General features: G+C 33.1%; 1 protein-coding gene across 1 annotated transcript in view; it reads right to left on the bottom strand.

Moving 5' to 3' along the window:
• Positions 1-9,047: 9,047 nt before the first annotated feature.
• LOC150105837 (uncharacterized) overlaps positions 9,048-20,129 on the bottom strand; it is a 138,675-nt gene continuing 127,593 nt past the window's right edge. The window contains exons 9-10 of the mRNA XM_090393613.1: positions 16,698-16,799; positions 9,048-9,540 (exon numbers count right to left, since the gene is read on the bottom strand). Coding sequence (XP_090249739.1) covers positions 9,415-9,540; positions 16,698-16,799 — 228 coding nt within the window. The 3' untranslated portion in view covers positions 9,048-9,414. The remainder of the gene's footprint in view (positions 9,541-16,697; positions 16,800-20,129) is intronic.

The raw sequence follows: 20,129 nt of genomic DNA, 5'->3' as shown, positions 1-20,129 counted from the left end.
AAACATTTCTCAACTTTCTCTGGTTGTTTAATAACTCCCTTTAATCTGATAAGTTCATATATCAATTTTTCTTCATTTGTGTTATCAATATATATATATATATATATTGATAACACAAATGAAGAAAAATTGATATATGATCTAAAAAAAAAAAAAAACTATTCTGCAGGAGTTCCAAATAATACATCCCAAAATAACTCGAGGTTCAAGTATAATACAAATGTATTTTACATAAATGCTGATCAATAAAAGTTAGATATGCTGGATGACAAACAGAAAAATTTTTTTTTTTTACATTTTATTCAACATTTCTAGCAGCATTTAAAAGGAATAATTTTGAAATGACAATCAGACAATAACAATTGGATATTTTTTTTTATTATTCTTACAAACTGAAATATAAAACATATGAAGTTTTTTTGCTGTACAGTGCACTGAGCAAATTATTCTTACATATTTTATATTACAATGCCTAAATATGGACTAAAGATCAACTGAGATGCACTCATTTTAAAAGAAAAATTAACATATATCCTTGAGACTATGGTGAAGGCTTAAACTTATAAAGCAGCTATATCACAGTTTTTATATACTAATTGTTATTCCAACAAAACTTTTAATGGAATAACATTAAAAGTTTTGATGTCATTCCATCATCTCCTACTGCTGCTGCTTCTTATAACCAAAGGAAAACGGTATAAAACAATTTATGCAGTAGAAACAAACTAAAATGAAATAATTATTTTTAACAGACACAGAGAAAGAGAAAACAAATAAGAACTATTACAGAATAATTACTAGTATCTTATTTAAACAAAAGTTTCTTGTATTTTAGTTATACTTTGAACTGTTTTTGAGCAATAAATAACAAAAAAAACATGAAAATTTAATCTGGGCAAATCACATTTTAGTGGGAAATTATTTTTAATGTAATTTCTGCAAGAATTGCAGACTACACTAAAAATGAGCAAAAACTATTTGGTCCAATAATTGATTAGTACGAAAAAAGAAAAAAAAAAAGCTATGAAATGAAACATTCTCAGGTCGTAAAGGATTTATATGCCATTTTGTTATATTCACTTTTCCAAGTCAACAATTAACAGCTTAATCTTCTAAATGATAAAATATAATAAGGTTTCTTGAAGTGCTAATAAATACAAATATTAGCCATGTTTGAAAAAAAGAAAACCAAAGAAATGCAGTATAAATTTAACTGCTGTGAACTGAAAGTAAAATATCTTAAAATCACACGGCAAAAACATATTCGATTACAATTACATACTATTAGTTCTATGGCTAGAATGAAAAATTGTTTTGTCTTAACAGTAGAGAGCTGAAGTGTACACATCTTCGTGACCTAAAGTATTATAATTATAGTAGATTATGTAGTAAGAACCAATACACCTGTAACTTTAAAAAGAGTTGAAAGAGATCTTAACCAAGTGAAAACACATTCGTGTATACAATCTATGAAATGTGTTTATATAACAAGAATTTAATTACTAACCTAACTTCTGAAGTACATCTAATGAAATTCTTCAAAATGAAGATGATGCTCTAAATTATAAAGACAGTCTAAACAAATATGGACATAAATTACTACCTAAGGATGAAAAAGTTCAGAACTAACGCTAGCTCAAGGTCTAAACTAAATTGTATCAATATTAGGCTCAACACCACACATGCTACTTATGACTAAAATTACTCTTCTGCAGAGTTCTACAGAATACTGAATTAATATTAAGTTGGCACTAACACTGATACTCACTCTCTTGGCAATAAAGAGAAAGTATTCTAATGCTGCAAACTAACACATTGTGCTTGAATTCTGTATTATATATATATATCTACAATTCAGTATACATACAGGATACAGAAATAATACATCAGAACTTTTTTTTTTTAAGATGAGGTGCTGATACAGATTTATAATAGAACTACTTTTGCATTTGAATGGAAAATTATATTTTAAAAAATTGCTTTCTCAACTGCTCAGTACATGACTATTTCGTTTAAGATCAAAATAGACTCCACTTTAAGAGTGGTTCAATCCTTTCAGTATGTCAAACTATACACCAAAACAGCATACTCTGCAGCAGCAGATTAAATTTATTTTCAGAATCAGAGGGCTATTTGTTCAAAGAGCAAGAGATAATCCAAGAAAGGTACTTTAAAAGCAGAAGACATACCTTATATCGTAATACTCTTCACAGAAACTGGTATGACCACTGACCCCATGACTTAAATACTTTATTTTCAGATTATCAGTTTGTTTATTATTAACACAAATATAACTAATCTGCTAAACCTAACATCTAAGTCCATTTTTACTTATAACTGATGCAGCCAATGACAGGAGGGCACTGGTTATTAAAAAAAAATAATTGCTACTATTTGTAGATGTCTTATTATAGCAATGATAGTTATGGATAACTATTTAACAATAATAAAAAGGGAAGTGGCAAAATGCCTGTGAACATGACTTGAAAATTAATATTGGAATTTTAGGTGAATGCACACAAATGTAAAACAGGATCAAAGCTGACTGGAATAAATGGAGAATTATGATAAGAATAATAAAGGAAAATTAGGTCCAGCTGAAAAAAAAAATTGTGATTAGACCTATGGAGGTGTACTGGACAGAATGAAAACAGCAATAGCATTGTTAGGATTACTGTCAAGATGGACAAGGCCATTAAAACAAGTGCAGTTTTTTTTTTTTAAGTATGAAAATGTTTCATCTTAACAGAATTTCAACCTACCCTTTATCAAAGAGCATATCTCATTCTTTAGCTACAGTACAAAGTTAAAAGAGGGAATGAAAATGTTGAAATAGATGAGAAGAATTTCACAAACAGAACATCAGTTCTGTTTGTGAAATTCTATTACCTCTGTTTTTTTCAATCCACCAACTACAACGAACCGCAACTACACCAACGCCATCTACCACCACTAGTATTTTCACAGACAATCACAAACATCCATGCCCAAATAACTGAAAATATCTTCCTTAGTGATGTTGGATTCAGGTGTTTACTTTGCAAAAGAGCTAATCAGGAAGACAGATGACAGGAGGCAATATGAAGTTAGAAGGGAGGATGTTGAGGAAAAATGATTCAAATGGATCTTTCTCACCTACTCACTCTTTCTTCAGAATAATCCGCTATTAGATCAATAGCAAATAAAAATCTTCGCAGAAAAAAAAATCCAACTTAAAGAAGCATAAAAATTGTGGAAGCAAAATCTCAGCATTTTAGCATACTTTAAAATATGTTAAAAGCAATGCATCAAAAGGAGTAAACCTATCTATCATACATGGACAAGTATATTACTTTTTGGTATGCTGAACAAATATCAGATGAGTTGACACATGAAAATTACATAAGTGAATCTTATATCAATACTAAAAAAAAGAGTTAAAGAATAGTAACACATTTAAGAAATTTCCTTTAATGAATGAATTTTAATAATTCTGAAAAAAAAATTCTTTTCCTCTCTTGTAGTCAATCATATTTTCAGTCAATTTATACCCAATCTATTAAGCTCTATTATGTCATTATTAAGGTGAAAGCTGCTGAACTCAACATTTATAAGGCATATTTCAAAGAAAGCAGCAAACATAGCTTTGTTTAGACATACAACTTAAGGCAGAAATTCTCTTTTCTAGAAAACATTTCAAGCCAGTCTGCATTTTATTCCTCCAAACTATTCACACATGCTTTAGTTTATATTTTAATATACTGAATAGGATCTCATATTGTGTTTGTAAGTAAAGTAAAGACATTGATTCTTTATTCATGTCTGTAATTATATAAATCACCGATTTCGTTTTTCACAGTTTGGAGTATAAAAAAATGTTATGACAATTCTTTTCATATCCTAGTTTAAGATTTATCAGCAAAATCTTATTTTTCAAGCAATTATCAGAAAAGTGAGACCATACCATGCTTACTAGAGATCTGAAATGGTTTGAAAAGAATGTTACCTTGAGCAGGACTGAGATAATCAAATCCTAAGCTCACCCACAATACTAATGTGCTATAGGTTTACAGGTCTTTCATGACAAGATGTCATAAAATCATCTGATGGTGATAGATTTCTGAAAATCAATTGACTAGGCATAACAGACTATACAAACAGGATTAACTGCTCTATGATAATTAAATAGGTCTCTATCTAAAGCTAGATTGCTTGGCTGTGACAAGCCATTACAAGGAATGGTGGGATTTCTAAAAGAGCTAACAGAATACAAGGATTCTTTTCTTGCTGGTAAAATTTAATGGATATAGTAAAAATACGAAAACTATCTTTTAAATTTTGAATAGTGTGAAATCTAAAATGAAGACTAATCAAAGTAACTTTTTTTTTTCTGTTTTATTTTTCTTTAATTATTAAAAGTCAAGAGTATTCCAAAATATGCAATCTGGAAAAGTTAAATTTTCAAATACTGTTCAAACCTTAAAACTGTCTTATGCCAGATGGCATAAGATTAATAAGATGGCATTAATCTTAAATCATGGATATGATTTAAGATTAATTCCAAAAACCTGTAGAAATTTGAATATTGATATTGGATACATAAGAATGAAATTAATAAAGAAAAAAAAAACACTGATGCATTTTGATCTAAGAACTTGCAAGAGTTATCACTGAAACTAAAAAAGTAATGTAGTTATCATGATGAGATCATGTCTACAGTTAGCAGTACCCAACCAGTTTTTGCTTGCAAGTAATTCCATAAAGCATATTTATTTTTTATTAAAATTAAAACACCTCATGCTTTGGATGATTCATATATTTATAAACATTCTAGATTTTTAAAAGTGTTCTTTGTGTTTGAAGCTATTCATGTTTAGAAAAATACAGCTTGTATATAGTTATACAGACAGCTTTAATTTTCTTTAATGAAATATTTAGTATTACTTCAAAGTCTCATGGAGTCCAAAGATTCATCATGGGAGGTTGAACACTTACATACCACAACAACTATCATACCATGCCTTGAAGACATTCAGCATTTGGAGCATTCACAATCCACTCTGGGAATGCATCTGCTTCAAGAATTTTCTGTGAAATCATTAATTTCAACCCAAGCTTCTTGATTTCATGCTGACAAGAATAAAATCAAAGGACTATCATCTTCAAACTAGAGTGACAAAATTATCTAGTGGCCATACGCTCTTTGCTTCAAAATGTTTCCCATGAACAGAAACAAGTGGAAATTTTTCATAAAGGACAATGAAGTAGGCTCAACATGTAGCAAAAAGCTATTCATTGTTGTTTGAATTGTATGAAAACCAAAGCTGTTTGTCATAACAAACTTACAATGTAAAACACAGCAGAGTATTATTTTTAACTCCTAAGTATTTTCTATCCATCTCCCCATGCCACGCTTTCACTCTGAACAAACGGAAGACCTAACCACCAAAAAACGTAATTTACAGAAAAATTACACAAAATATATAGGGGATTACACTAAATGAAAAAAAGAAACATGAGATTATATTAATTCCATAGCTTATTTGTAGGCATCAGGAAAAACAGTGAGCTTAAAAATGAATCACGAATTAGAAACACACACCAGAATCCAACAGTGAAGATCTGAATGTAAATAACCAAAATCCACATACCTGAAGAGAAGCAAAAAATGCTGTTTAAGAACAATGAAAATCATTAACTTTCTTACAATGAAATTGCAGAGGACAAATGAGCTTATTTAATATGTGGTCCTCAGTCACAGCATAAACAGAAGGGGAAAAAAGTGGTGCCATTATGTAATTTTTCAATATGGCTTATGCTGACATGACATTATCCGTGCACACAATCCAGAGTGGAAAATGCCCAGTCTACTACACTGTTGACATATACAGCACTGCAAGATAGCAATGTATAGTTGGATATAGGTTGTGCACATGAAAGTTGCAGCCATAAGTATCATGTTTGAAATGGGCAGTAATAATCATTAAGCACAGCATCAAATGCTTCTATCTCAGATATAGCATACCTTGCAGGTTACTCCAGCTAGATACTAGGAGTTTTTTTATTTATTCATATAGGGTTCCCCCCATTCCTCATCTGTCCCTTAGGACTAGTTGAGCCCCTCCTAATGAGGGATTAAGTATGTATTTATGACTGTAAATCTGTGTGTTCAAGGGCCGGTTTGCCTGTTCTGAAAAACCCGAGTTTCTGGGTGAAAAAAATCCTCTACTTCCATATGAGACTGGCTAACTCACCTTTAGTCAAAAGAGACCAGATAAAGGTTCTTCACATCATGGACAGGAATCGAACCCCAGTCTTTCCGATCAAAGGGCTTCGCCTATACCGACTGAGCTATGGAAGCACGATACTAGAAGTGAAAAGAAAAAAGATGTACTGGTCTAACAAGCTGTGTTCCTGACACATCATGCAGATGAGCTGTTATCCGTATGGTACAAAACAAAGATCTTCCCTTGTCCTGGTTTTCACTTTTTGGGCTAATATATCCCATACCACTATCATGGTATGGAATATATTGTACTGGTTAGAATGAGGACCCCTGCTGACTGGGGTTCACCAGTGGCTCATAGCAGACCACATTTATTTTACCATGTTGCACCTATTCCCGGATGAAAGAACTGATTTGAGGAACATGGAGTGCATCATCAAACTTGAATAGTTACAAATTCACAGAATATCAATTCAATCATCTACCCGTGGGATGCTCTTAAAAATGTTGCAAAACAAATAGATACTGCATTCTTCTCCGTTAAGGGAGTGTAAGATGTGTTGAGAAATCATGGCTACATTCATACTGAATACATCATTAAACATCCAATGGAATCCATAACAAAGGTATTTCAACACAATATTTGGAAGATGGTCAAAATTCAAATATTATGCCTGCATATATATAAGGTGCACTGATCTTTGGGCACCATAGTTCTCTTTTTGGGAGATCTTCAAGGCTGGGTTTATTTATATAAATACTTGACAAATATTTCAAATATCATTCTAGTTGTTTCTGAATACCTGCTAACAATGAGTAAAAACTTTAGGTTTATAGCGTAAATTCTTGTACATTTTTGAGACTAACCAAAATTAGTTTTGGAAATAACTAATCCTATGCAGTGACAATCTCCATCACATAAAATGATGGAATTCAAAGGAAAGCAGCACTTGGCTGTAAAACTGTACATACACAGGCCAACTCAAAAGCATGCTGGGGGGGGGGGAGAGAGGAACAAACATCAATTATGCCACTACTCACACTAACTGATTAAAAAAAAAATGTCCCACATTTTTATTTTTGAAAAGAAAAAATGTAAGGAAAAAAAATTATAAACATGGATTAAGACTAATTCAGAACTTAGCATAAAATGTTAGAGTGGGAAATCAAACAAAATGTTCCCCTATCAGTGGATTAAATGCAAAAATTAAAATATAACTCTCAGGCATATTCAAGAAACTTGATTTCTTTCTTTTTAGCCACTTGTGCACACATGATACTGCTGAGTCATGTCTTGTAACCTTTTGTGTGAAGGGGGACGTCAATAAAAAAAAATCTGATTTCTTATCAGTAGCCCAAAAGAGATTATTCACAAAAATGATACACACAGGGCAAGATGACTGCAGTAATAACACAATTCTCATTAGACTTAAAGCATTCCCATTCTACACTAGAGGAATGATTCTTACAACTGATATTATGGATACTAAGAATAGATAGAGCTATGAAGTGAACATGATTCCTGTATCCCATTAATATATGGGACCTGATTTAAAATAGAATACAGCAGGTGCCACTGATATGAAAAATCTGCAGTGGTAAAAATTGTATAGATTAGTATTCTCAGAGCTCTGTTTGTATAAAGAGAAACAGTTTCAGATTATGTTTTTTTCTTTCACAATATCTTTTTTATTCAGAAGCTATTTCAATCAAAGTTCAGCTATACTGAGCAAAGTTTTCAAAAGTGACTCTGGAATGGTTATGAAATTGCAATATTTTAAGCAATACCCAAATAATTCTGCTCAATGTGAAATCCCTTAAAACTCCTAAACTAAACTAAACTTAAATAGTTCTCTCTCTCTCACAGTTTGGTAACATCTTTATGGTCAATGAGTGACACATCGACAGCAATTTCTGTAATCAAACTTATAAGTTTTATCATGCCATTTATCAATGATTTATGCACTGGAGTATTTTAAGGCATCTAAATCAGCATAAGTCAACTTTCACTATAATGACTTTGTAGAAGCCCAAGTTTGTGTTGCAGAAAGCTTACCATGCTATTTTAGCATAATATTGATGTCATGGGAATTGGGTCAAGACTTTTTTTAAACTTTATTATGAATGATATCTATCTGTATATCTATAGATATAGTGAAATCATTCTCTACATAGAAAGAATGACAACGAGAAGTGGGTCATACTTAAAAATTACTGGTATAAGTTCTTAGATTGCATCTTTAAAAGTTCATCTCAAAGATATTTTTTTTTTTTCAAGTTTGTAATAATCACTTTACAAAGTTTTTACAGTATCTGTTTATGATGTGCTTTTTTAAAAAAACTTATCTATAATACTGTAAAAGTACTTAAAAATTATTTCACATTACTAGATAAATGATTTCGGTATATCTTTAATATAAAAGTAGAATTAAAGACATTAGCAAGCAACTATCATCAAATGAAAAAATACACTGATTTAAAGAAAGTTTGGAATGGCTAATTTTGAAATTCTATGAAATATCTAATAGATGAAATAGATCATGTACTTCACTTCATGCTTAGCCAAATGGGGGGGAAGGAATTCTGCCTATCAACAGACACACACACACACGCAGAGTTAACTCTCACCATAGCAAACTTGTAGAGACCACAGGAATAGCTTGTTATAATGGACAATTTTCCCTTGTGAATTTTCTCTATAACAGTAACGTGTCTTCGGTTGGGACATTTTTTGGTGGCGAGCAAGTTTGTACACTTGACTATTTGCTATAGCAAGAGTGAATGTATATAATGAATGATGCCTATATACATATAAGCATTTCCATTTATTATAATTGTTTTAAATTAAAATGCATTGGTACAGATTTTTATGTTACAGTATAAAATATTCATTTCACTAACAACATTGCGAATGCAGTGAATTTAACTGACGATGATGGTATATTTCAACATAGGTGGTGTCAGAGTAACTGCAGAATAATAGAGGAAAAAAAATTTTTGTCATTTGTTTTTTAAATCACTACTATCCTAAATAAAATTCAAATCGATTAGCTACATTATAAACATGTTCAGTTCTAGTATGCACGCAGCAAACAACTTTATTACAAAGTTCATTGCAATCCATGCTGACTTGATCATTGTTCTGACATCTGTGTTGTAAATATGTCACTGAATTCCAAAATAACACTCTACTTGGAAAAGAATGGTGGTCAAGATGCATCTTCCTCAGCATTAGGTGTCTCTTCTGAAGCAATAGCTGTTGACAGATGCTGAAGAGCAGACTGTAAGGCTGTAGACACTGTTGTCAACTGTTGGCGTTTCTCTTTTTCAAGAACCTATGAAAATAAAAATGCTACAACTCATTTTAAATATAACATATGACTTGCTAAAATCCCATCCAGGATTATTATAAAATTTTAAAAACAAGAAAACAAGGCAAAATGATCAAATGTGCCCATACCATTTATATTTTAATGTAATGAGGCATTCAAATAGAAACAGTAATAAGACCAGATGATATATCAATACAAAATAAAGGTTACAAAAACACCTTAGTATTTAATATTGAATTCACTGCAAATTATTATAGCTTTCTAAACTACGATTTACATATCATAAACCAGCCGAGGTCATGTGAATTAGTGCACATGTAAGACTGGACTAAGATATTTATGTAAACAAATTAGCAAAAACACACTTTTCTTTTAGTCGCTGATGATAAATGAAAGGCTATAAAACTTTTGTTTCTGAAAATGTGGGCTGTTTCCAGTCCTATAAACCTTTTGTACTGGTGCACAGTATGTGGACTGAACTGAGGTATTTATATAAATTAGCAATGGCATGCTTTTCTTGTAGTAGTAGATGATAAGTGAAAAGCTACAAACTTTGTTCTTATGAAAAACAGGAATGTTTATAGCTTTTCATTTCTATGTCTAACCTTTCTTAAAAAAAATTATGAAATTGTCTACTCTCTCTTCTCTCTAACAAAAAAATGTGCATATCATCTTATTAAGACTAATAAATTTGGATGCAAACTAGTATTACTAATAAAATGATTTTTAGTAGTGCATGTATCGCTAATTCTATATTGCAAATTTTCTAAGTTTTTGAAGCTAACCAGCTTCAAAACGTATGTATGTTGACCAGCAGGTGCTAATGCTTCACACGTCTAGAGGAAAGTGGTGAGCAGTTCAGTAGTACCCATTAAAATACATTTTCTCAGACTCTCTAAGAAGGTGAATGAAAGGGATTTGTAAAAGAAATAGAGAGAGAGAGAGAGAGAAATATCTATTTCTCTCTCTCTCTATTTCTCTGTTAGTGGCGAGAACTAACAGAGAAATATCTATTTCTCTGTTTGGCGTGATAGATAACTCACTTATACACATAATAGTGCTTCAGAGTATAAACAATGCCAAGAGAGAAAAAAATTAATTAATTTATTGAACTTAGTAATATTTTGTTTGTTTTCACCACGGCATCTTCAGAGTACAAGTCATAACTGTGACAAGCACAAGGCATTACAATAAATCATTAGAAACAATTCAATTTGTAACTGAAAGAACTAATGTCCTAACATGGTTTGTCTATGAGACAAATAACTGTAGAGTTAATTTGGAGAAGTCACTATCTGATCTCAGAATGACTGTCTCCCAAAGATCTTTGGCAAATTAATGCATCCTAAAATATGGCTTTTAGGAACACTTTATTACTTTGTAAATCCACAAAAAACAGCTTATTTAAATTATTTATTTAAAAATAAGTAATCAATTGTTTATCTTTGTCATGTTGTACCATCATTTTGTATTTTGGTTTAAGCCAATAAAAATACAATTTGGTCAGCTAAATCACAAATTGGCAGCCCATCCTCGTTCATTCAGTATCCAGGTAGATAGCCAACAGGGTGCACTACGAGAAGGTGAGGATTGGACATTAAGTCAGAAGCCCCTGGCTCAGTGGCACTTAAAGAAAACACTGATTGATTCAGCCAGAGAAGCATGTGGTGAGGTTGTCTGCAAGGATAGAAAAATCAGAACTCCATGGTGGACACAGGAAGTTAAAGAGGCAGTGAAGGAAAAGAAGAAAGCATATCAAAAGTTCCTGGCAAATAAGTCGGCTTGTGCTCTTAGAGAATACAGAGACAAATGTAAGACAGCTAAACAAAAGTCATGGGAGGATTTTGGCAATAACATAGAAAATAAATACCAAGAAGGTGGTAAGATATTCTGGAGGTTGTAGAAGCTTAGAAATGAAGGAAAGAGTGTTGTAAAAGGAGTTAGAGATGATAAAGGTGACATGAAAACGGGAGGAAAAGATATCCTTGAGGTATTACTATTATTACTATTACTATTATTACGGGCAACTCCAGGGAGTCATTAGACTCATCGAGGGAGCCCCTCGAGTCTAATGTATGGAGTAATTACTTTGAAAAATTGCTAAATGAAACAAGCAGAGTGGTAAAAAACAGTCAACAGGCATACAGTCAGGAATATATATCCATACTTGAAGTAGAAAAAAGCCATCAAAGGCCTGAAATGTGGAAAGGCAGCAGGAGTAGATGATATTCAGCCAGCAATGCTGAAGTATGGTGGTATATATGTCTTACAGTGGCTGCACTGCATAGTTCAGAAAGCCTGGACAGAGGGACAAATTCCCGATGATTGGAATAGACCTTTCATAGTACCCATATATAAAAAGGGAAATACAACTGAATGTGAGAATTACAGAGGCATTTCCCTACTGAGTGTTCCTGGCAAGATCTATGCAAGTATACTTGAGAAACGGTTGAGAAGAATTGTGGAAGAAAAGCTTGGTGAAGAACAAGCTGGATTCAGACCAAATAGAGGCTCAGGATCAGATCTTTACTTTACGACAAATAGTCGAGAAAGCATGTGAATATAACAAAGATCTATACTTAAGTTTTGTCAATCTGGAAAAGACATATGACAAGGTGCCAAGGGAGAAGCTATTCAATATGCTACAGTTATATGGTGTCAATGGGGCATTATATCAAGCAATATTCAGTCTTTATTTGAGTTGTAAGTCAGCAATTAGAATTGAAGGAAGTACAGGAAGATGGTTTAATGTTAAATCTGGTGTGAGACAAGGATGTACATTATCCCCTCTGTTATTATCTATATGGATCACATTATGAAGGAAAGTGATATTAAACATGATATTAAAATTGGAGATGTTAATGTCAGCTCTTTGCTTTATGCAGACGATGTTATACTTCTAAATAAATCCGCTACAAGTCTGCAAGATTCCCTGACTAAATTGAATAACTGTTGTAATAGATATGGTATGAAGATCAGCAATAAAAAGACAAAGACAATGAAAATAGGCAGAATCATTGAAAAAGTGAACTGTGTTTTGAACGGAGAACCTGTGGAACAAGTAAAACATGTCAGCTACTTAGGCACGATTTTTAGTGAAGATGGTAAATTAAATATGGAAATAGATAACAGAATCAACAAAGCTGGTATGGTAGGAAGTCAACTGAATAAATTCATATGGAATAAAAGAGAAATTAGTCAGAACACTAAATTAGCTGTATACAAGACAGTGTTCAAACCAGTTTTAACTTATGGATCTGAGAGCTGGGTCAGAAGTAAAACACTTGACCAAAGACTAGAGACCGCAGATATGAGATTCCTGAGAAAGATTAGAGGAGTAAACAGATGGCATCAATGGCATATCATATTAAAAACGAGGATATTAGGAAAGAACTTGACATTGTCAGCATCCAGGAATGCATTAGCAGAGCTAATCTCAGGTGGTATGGTCACTTAAATAGAAGGGGCGAGGAAAGATTAGCAAAACAAGTGTTCTCTGGCAGGTTGGCAGGAAAACGACCCAGAGGAAGACCAAGATATAGATGTATTGATACGGTACAAAGTGCCTTAGACAATAGAAATATAAGATCTGATAATATTGGAGCCTTGGCAAGTAACAGACTGATTTGGAGGAAAATTGCAGATAGGAAGTTAGTAATGATGTAAACCTTTCATGTAGTACTATCATATCCTGTACACCCCTTGAGGGTACATGGCAGGAATTTGATGATGACGATGATGATTGTTTATCTTGTATATATTTAATTTTAAAAGTGGGGTCTTTTTTGAGTGGATCATCCCATATGTTAGGGAAGTGATTCATAACAGATGTTGGTCTAAAAATAGTCTTTCACACCTAAAGTGACTTTCGTGTAAAATGGATATCTTCCTCCATTTAATTCTATATGAAGGAGTATTTTCTTACTCATTTTAAAGTTACAGCATGTTCTGCTAGTTCTGACTTGCCATAAAGATGATCACGGATCATCAAAAATAGTCCTCCTGAGCACTTTTCTGTAAATTCTAAGTGGCTGACTTCTTTTCCTAACAGCCCACAATGTACTATATTCCACAGTTCATTGCACCACAATACACTTCAATAATTTCTCCTGTTCACTTTCTATGTCTTCCTAAATGGCTTGGATGATCATCAGATTTCGAATTAAGATTAAAAATGGTCTCATATTTCCTAAATTTGTCCACTCAACTTTGTATATGGCTTTTAGGAACACTTTATTATTTTGTAACTCCACAAAAAAACAGCTTACTTAAATTATTTATTTAAAAATAAGTAATTAATTGTTTATCTTGTATTTATTTAATTTTAAAAATAACTGTAAGAGTGGGATCTTTTTTTGGGGTAAGGTCTCATCCCATATGAAACAATGCAACAAATGAGAGAGAAGTAAATTAAGGAATAATTAAAGAGCTATCGGGAGCAAGAAAAATGATGATCCCAAGAAATACACTATCTATCAATAATAATAATAATAATTATTATTATTATTATTCGTGAAACCTCCAAGGAGTCCAAAGACTCATCGCGGGAGGACACCTATTGTACAACTCTGTCTCCACCACTACACCAAACCTCTACTACCAATCATCTACATCAGTGTTTCTCAAACTTCAGATATCTGTGTACTCCTTAAATTTTCGTTATTACCAAGCACCTCCTTATCAAAATAATAATAATAAATAAATAAATAAAGTATATTTCATTGTAAATGTCTATTTTATTTGAATTTATATGTTCACGTAAACAAAAAATATGATTTTTTTTAATAGAACAAAATTTGGAATAGTTTCCTCTTCATTTCTCATCCATGAAAATCCACATTTCAAGTAATTCATAATATGAAGATTTTTCATCTTCTTCCTAGTTGATGTCAGACGACACACCCTTATCAATTTCATTTGATCCAGATACAATATCAACGTTTTCTTGTTACTTACAGCTACTTGTATTTGCTACATTACTCTCTTTTGTGTGTTTTAGAAATTCAGTCTTTAACCGATTATCCATACTAAAGAATTTCAAAGCTAAAAAAATTACCATATTTCATTTCATACTTCATTTCTCATCCATGAAAATCCACATTTCAAGTAATTCATATAATATGAAGATTTTTCATCTTCTTCCTAGTTGGTTCTCTAGCGATGTCAGACGACACACCCTTATCAATTTCATTTGATCCAGATACAATATCAACGTTTTCAGTTACTTACAGCTACTTGTATTTGCTACATTACTCTCTTTTGTGTGTTTTAGAAATTCAGTCTTTAACCGATTATCCATACTAAAGAATTTCAAAGCTAAAAAAATTACCATATTTACTCGAATATAACTCACACTTTTTCCCAAAAATTAAAGCTAAAAAATCTTGGCGCAAGCAAGATATATGCGGGGATTTTTGGAAACTCAAGTTTTCAGGAAAAAAAATAACGATTAATAATAATGATTTCATGTTAAATTAAGGGGATAAAAATCCCTTATTATTTTACAGCCAGTATGGAAAACTCTGAGATCGAAAACTACGATCTAAGAGTCTCATGCTCAAGAACTATTGGCGAAACCAAGCGTAAGTGAACACCTGGTAGTACAACACCAAGCAAAGGTGGAGCAAGCTCCCTCACTCTCCTTGATATTTTCTCATAATGTAAAACACAGCTCCTAGGAGATGTAATACTGCCTTACATTATGAGGAGAGGTCTCATCAGTGAGTAGGTAGACCAGGATAATATCAAAGTTTAAGTGAAAAGAACTTACATACCTTCCCTATACGAATGCCAGAAAGGTGTGCCCATATATTATAACTAAGATAAAAAGCCAAACGGCTATTTTTTTTGGCGAAGTTAATTAAATTAAGGGGATAAAAATCCCTTATTATTTTACAGCCAGTATGCGAAACTCTGAGATCGAAAACTATGATCTAAGAGTTTCATGCCGAAGAACTATCGGCAAATCCAAGCGTAAGTGAACACCTGGTAGTACAACACCAAGGCAACTCGAAGCAAAGGTGGAGCAAGATCCATCACTATCCTTGATATTTTCTCATAATGTAAAACACAGCTCCTAGGAGATGTAATGCTGCCTTACATTATGAGGAAAGGTCACTACCCAGACCAGTTTCAACCATTTTTGAGGTCTCATCAGTGAGTAGGTATTTTCCACTGGACAATTGACCAGTGGAAAATGATACTCTGGATAAACAGGTGAATCAAGGTTCACCTGTTTAGTTTCCAATGTGATGGCAGGGTGTGGAAGGAGCCTGGTGAATGCTTGTTATCACAGTGTGTTGTACTCACAGTAAAGTTTGATTGTGGAGGAGTAATGGTGTTGGTTGCATTCAGCTGGTTTGGAGTGAGACCATTGGTCATTATCTGTGGTTCCATTCAGTACCTTGATATTCTGGATAATCAGGTGCTGCCTACACTGCAGAGTTTTTATTGAATGGACCTGTGTTACTATGAAGATGACAATGCCCCATGTCACAAAGCTGCCCTGGCCTGCACAGAGTCCTGACCTCAATCCCCATTGAACACCTGTCAGACTAACTGGACTGGCAATTGCGGTCCAGAGCAGCATGTCCTCCATCTGTCGCTGAACTCAGTGCTGCTCTGATGGAGGAATGGAGACAAATTCCACCTGATGTCTGCTGCACACTGGTGGAAAGTCTCCTCAAAGGGTGCAGAAGGTGATCAAAGCCAAAGGTGGACATACCTGATATCAGGGTTCACCTGCTAGTATCAAATGTAAATTTCTCAAGTGTCTGGACAATTTTTGGTAGATAGTGTATGCTAAAAGCTTAGTGTAAGATAAGTTTAAGAATTTATAGTTACCAAACTGAATGCCAGTACCTTATTGGATATTTATATCCTCAGAATAGAAAAGTGGTCAGTCTTATTTCCTAAATTCAAACTATAGCAAACTTTGTGCTATAACAAACTATTTCTCTTGTGCCTACAGGTTTGCTATAGTGAGCATTTATGCAATAAATTTACATTCACAATGGCTTGACCTGAGGAGTAGGATAAAGTAAGTGATAAACATGAGAAGTTAATGTACTTTATCTTACTGGCAACATTAAGCACACATTCATCAAATAAATAATAATAATAATAAAAAAACTACTTAAAGTTGCTAATTTACTACTTACTTTTTTCTGCTGTGCTTCATGCCTTTGTAATTCTGCCCTTATAACATCTAGTATGTTATCTACAGGATAAGTATGACAATCATTACTCTTCTTACAGCTCTCCTAAAGATGCAGAAAAGACAAATACATCATTCATTCAATAAGTCTAAGGTAGTGAGTGATAAATCCACTTGAACCTCGCTATAACACTAGGATTTATATGTAAAAGTTTTTTGAAAAGATTGCAAAAATTTCCTGGGCCTGAATATGTTATGTTGTTAGTGATCTGATACACACATCTCCTCTAAATGACTAGACAATGCTAATAGAAAAATATTGTGACAAAAATTAATTTGCAGCTACAGTTATGATACAAACTGCAATGCATATGCATTATTTGAACTAACATACTTTTTTATGTGACTTCCACCTATAAAAGGACCAGAGGTTATAAACCTAAGATATAATATAAACATTTTAGATGGAAAAAATATTTTTTAAACAATCCACAAACTCTGCTTTAGAAAATGGAACTTAACATGCATTGTACATTATATACCACATGTTACCACCTTGTATTGCTATATTGACATGCTTGAAATAATATAGTCAGGTGCCCATTCCTACTGTCTTCCAACCATTTTCAAACTTGACATTCTCTCATGTTCTGTTGACATGACAGTGTTGTATCACAAGCTTGTTGGATTTTCACTGAGGGGAATGTTTTGTCTACAGAAATATGAAAAAGTACTGTGTGTTCCCTTCCTTCATATGCATGCTGTTTTCCAATGCATGCACTTCATGCTGTCATTTGCTTCCAGAATCATGACTGATTTTTCTCAGAATCACACCACTCTGTGATGAGATTCATTCAATGGGAATAAAATAGAGAAAACATGCGAGTTGTTAGTACATTTGTTCTCCAACCAGCAGGGTTCAAATCCCACAATGGACATGGTTGTTTGCAAATGTCTGTTGGTGGGGAATAAATTTCACCATCTGGTGTGAGACCATTGCCTCACTTATTGAAGGTCTGGGTGGAAGCCCACACAAGGGCTTCCACCCATACAGGGTTTAATTATAAATCTAAAGCACATCCGTACCATGGGTGAGCTAAGGATTTTGTTTCTATTTTTACTGATTTGTACATATTTTTGTATTTTTATTCATTTTCTATCTATCTATATATACACTCAGGTCTCTTTTGATGAATATCTTTTTTATGCGGTTTTGAAGTCATGCAGTGCATAACTTCAAAACTTATGTACCGTTGTACATAATGAACAGCGTGTTGCAGCACATTCTGGCATAAAGTGAGTAACGTGCAAGTCAGTGAGTGTCCGTGAAGTTTAATTTTGCATGTGATTAAGTGTTTGTCTTTTCATTATCATAAGTCTAAATTTTGCTAATTTTTATTTTAAGATTTAATTTGGCCCAGTGGAGGAAAAAAAAGGGCCAAAGAAAAGCAATTTCTTCGGAAATGAAAATTGCAATTTTAGATCGCTTAGCAAAAGGAGAAGGATCTAAGGCAATGAGTAAACATTTTACTTTAGGTGAATCTACTATAAGAGCAATTAAAAAGAATGAAGTTGCAATAAGAAAATTTGTCATTTCTGGTACAAAACTAAGTGCCAAATTATCATCGTACTCAAGAGATGCTTTATTAGGAAAAAACGGAACGAGTGCTCGTAATTTGGATTGAAGAAGAATTCCTATAAGTGGTTATTTAATTAAACAAAAAAGCTCTTCGGTTTTATGAACAGATTTGAGCCATCTACTTCCGCTTCCCAGACTGATAAAGAATTTTTGGCTAGCAAAGGATGGCTAACCAGGTTTGTAAAAAGGAATGCACTTCATAACGTGAAGATTATAGGAAGTTTTTTGTCCCGATCAAGTGTTTAACGCTGAAACAGGATTATTTTGGAAGAAAATGCCTAGTCGAATCTCCATCGCAAAGTCTGAGAAAAAAGCAAGTGGGTTTAAATCAAGCAAAAATCAAGTAACGTTGTTACTTTGTAGAAATGCATCAGGGGATCGAATGTTGAAACCCCTCCTAGTAAATCTATCTCTTAAGACCACGTGCTCTAAAAGGCAAAGATCTAAAACAGCTGCCAGTACACTGGATGGCTAATACAAAGGCCTGGGTAACAACTGCTATATTTACTAAATGGTTCAATAATTGCTTTGTACCAGAAATGAAAACATATACGAAGCAAAAGCTCTCAATTTAAAAGTTTTATTAATTATTGACAATGCACCAAGTCATTCGCATTTAGAACATCCAAATGTGCAGGTAGTGTTTTTTTCTGCCCAATACAACAAGCATTATTCAGCCATTAGATCAATGCATAATTGCTACTTTTAAAAAATATTGCATTAAGCACATTTTTCAATTTATATCGGATATAAACTAGAAAATGAATCATTAACAGTAACTGACGTTTGGAAAAAATTTTCTATTTTGGACTGTTTAAATCATGTTGCATCTGCTATTTGAATGGTTGCACTGTTTGCAACACATCCATGCCAAGCTTCTTTCCAGCAGACTACAAACTTTAAATGTCTGCTGGAAAGAAGCTTGGCATGGATGTGTTGCAAACAGTGCAACCATTCAAACATTTACATTATCAGCTGAAATCATTACTCTGGCACATGAAATCAGTGGACAAGGTTTTGATACATTTAGCCAGAATGATGTAGATGAATTGCTTGTGGATAATGCCTTAAGTGATGATGATATTATTGGATATCAATTAACTTTAGATATCGTTGAAGATCCAGAAAACAATAGTGGAGCAGAAGAAAAACCTGTCCCCCCTCACTGAAAATATAATTCGAGAAGGCCTTGAACTGTGCAATAAATTGAAAAATCATTTTTCTTATTAATGACACAAATTCCGAACGAGCCTTTAAATTCCAACGTGAGCTGAAGAACTGTATGTCTGGATATCGCAAGCTGTATAAAAAATTAGTAGAATCATCATCACAAAGTTTAATCACTGATTACATTGTCAGAAGAAAAAAATCAGCACAGAACATGGGTGAAGCTAATTCTGTTTGTGAAGAACCATTGCCTTTACCATAGATGGTGATACTAATACTAAGGCAGAAGCAATGGAGAAGTCATATTTAGCTATGCATAGCACTTAACACATAGCATTATACATATCCACAAGGAGATGTACTTTGCATATGGGAGATACTAAGACAAGGAGTGATGAGAGCTTGGTCCACCTTTACCATGAGTTACCCCAGTCCTGAAGATATCGATACTTCAGGAGCAAACTTTGTTTGCTTACACTTGGATAAAGGATTAAACTAAATTTATTATAATCTAATTAAGTGGGGAAAAACTTTCAACATCTATCTCTAATAAATTTAGTTTAATCCTTTATCCAAGTGTGAGCAAACAAAGTTTGCGCCTGAAAATATCTTCAGGACTGGGGTAAGGTA

Source organism: Typopeltis vanoorti, chromosome 6 (assembly GCF_054136105.1).
Source record: "Typopeltis vanoorti isolate ZY-2024b chromosome 6, IOZ_Tvanoo_1.0, whole genome shotgun sequence".
Taxonomy (NCBI): Eukaryota; Metazoa; Arthropoda; class Arachnida; order Uropygi; family Thelyphonidae; genus Typopeltis; species Typopeltis vanoorti.
Note: the sequence above shows the minus strand (reverse complement) of the source record. Positions and strands in the feature narration are given on the sequence as shown.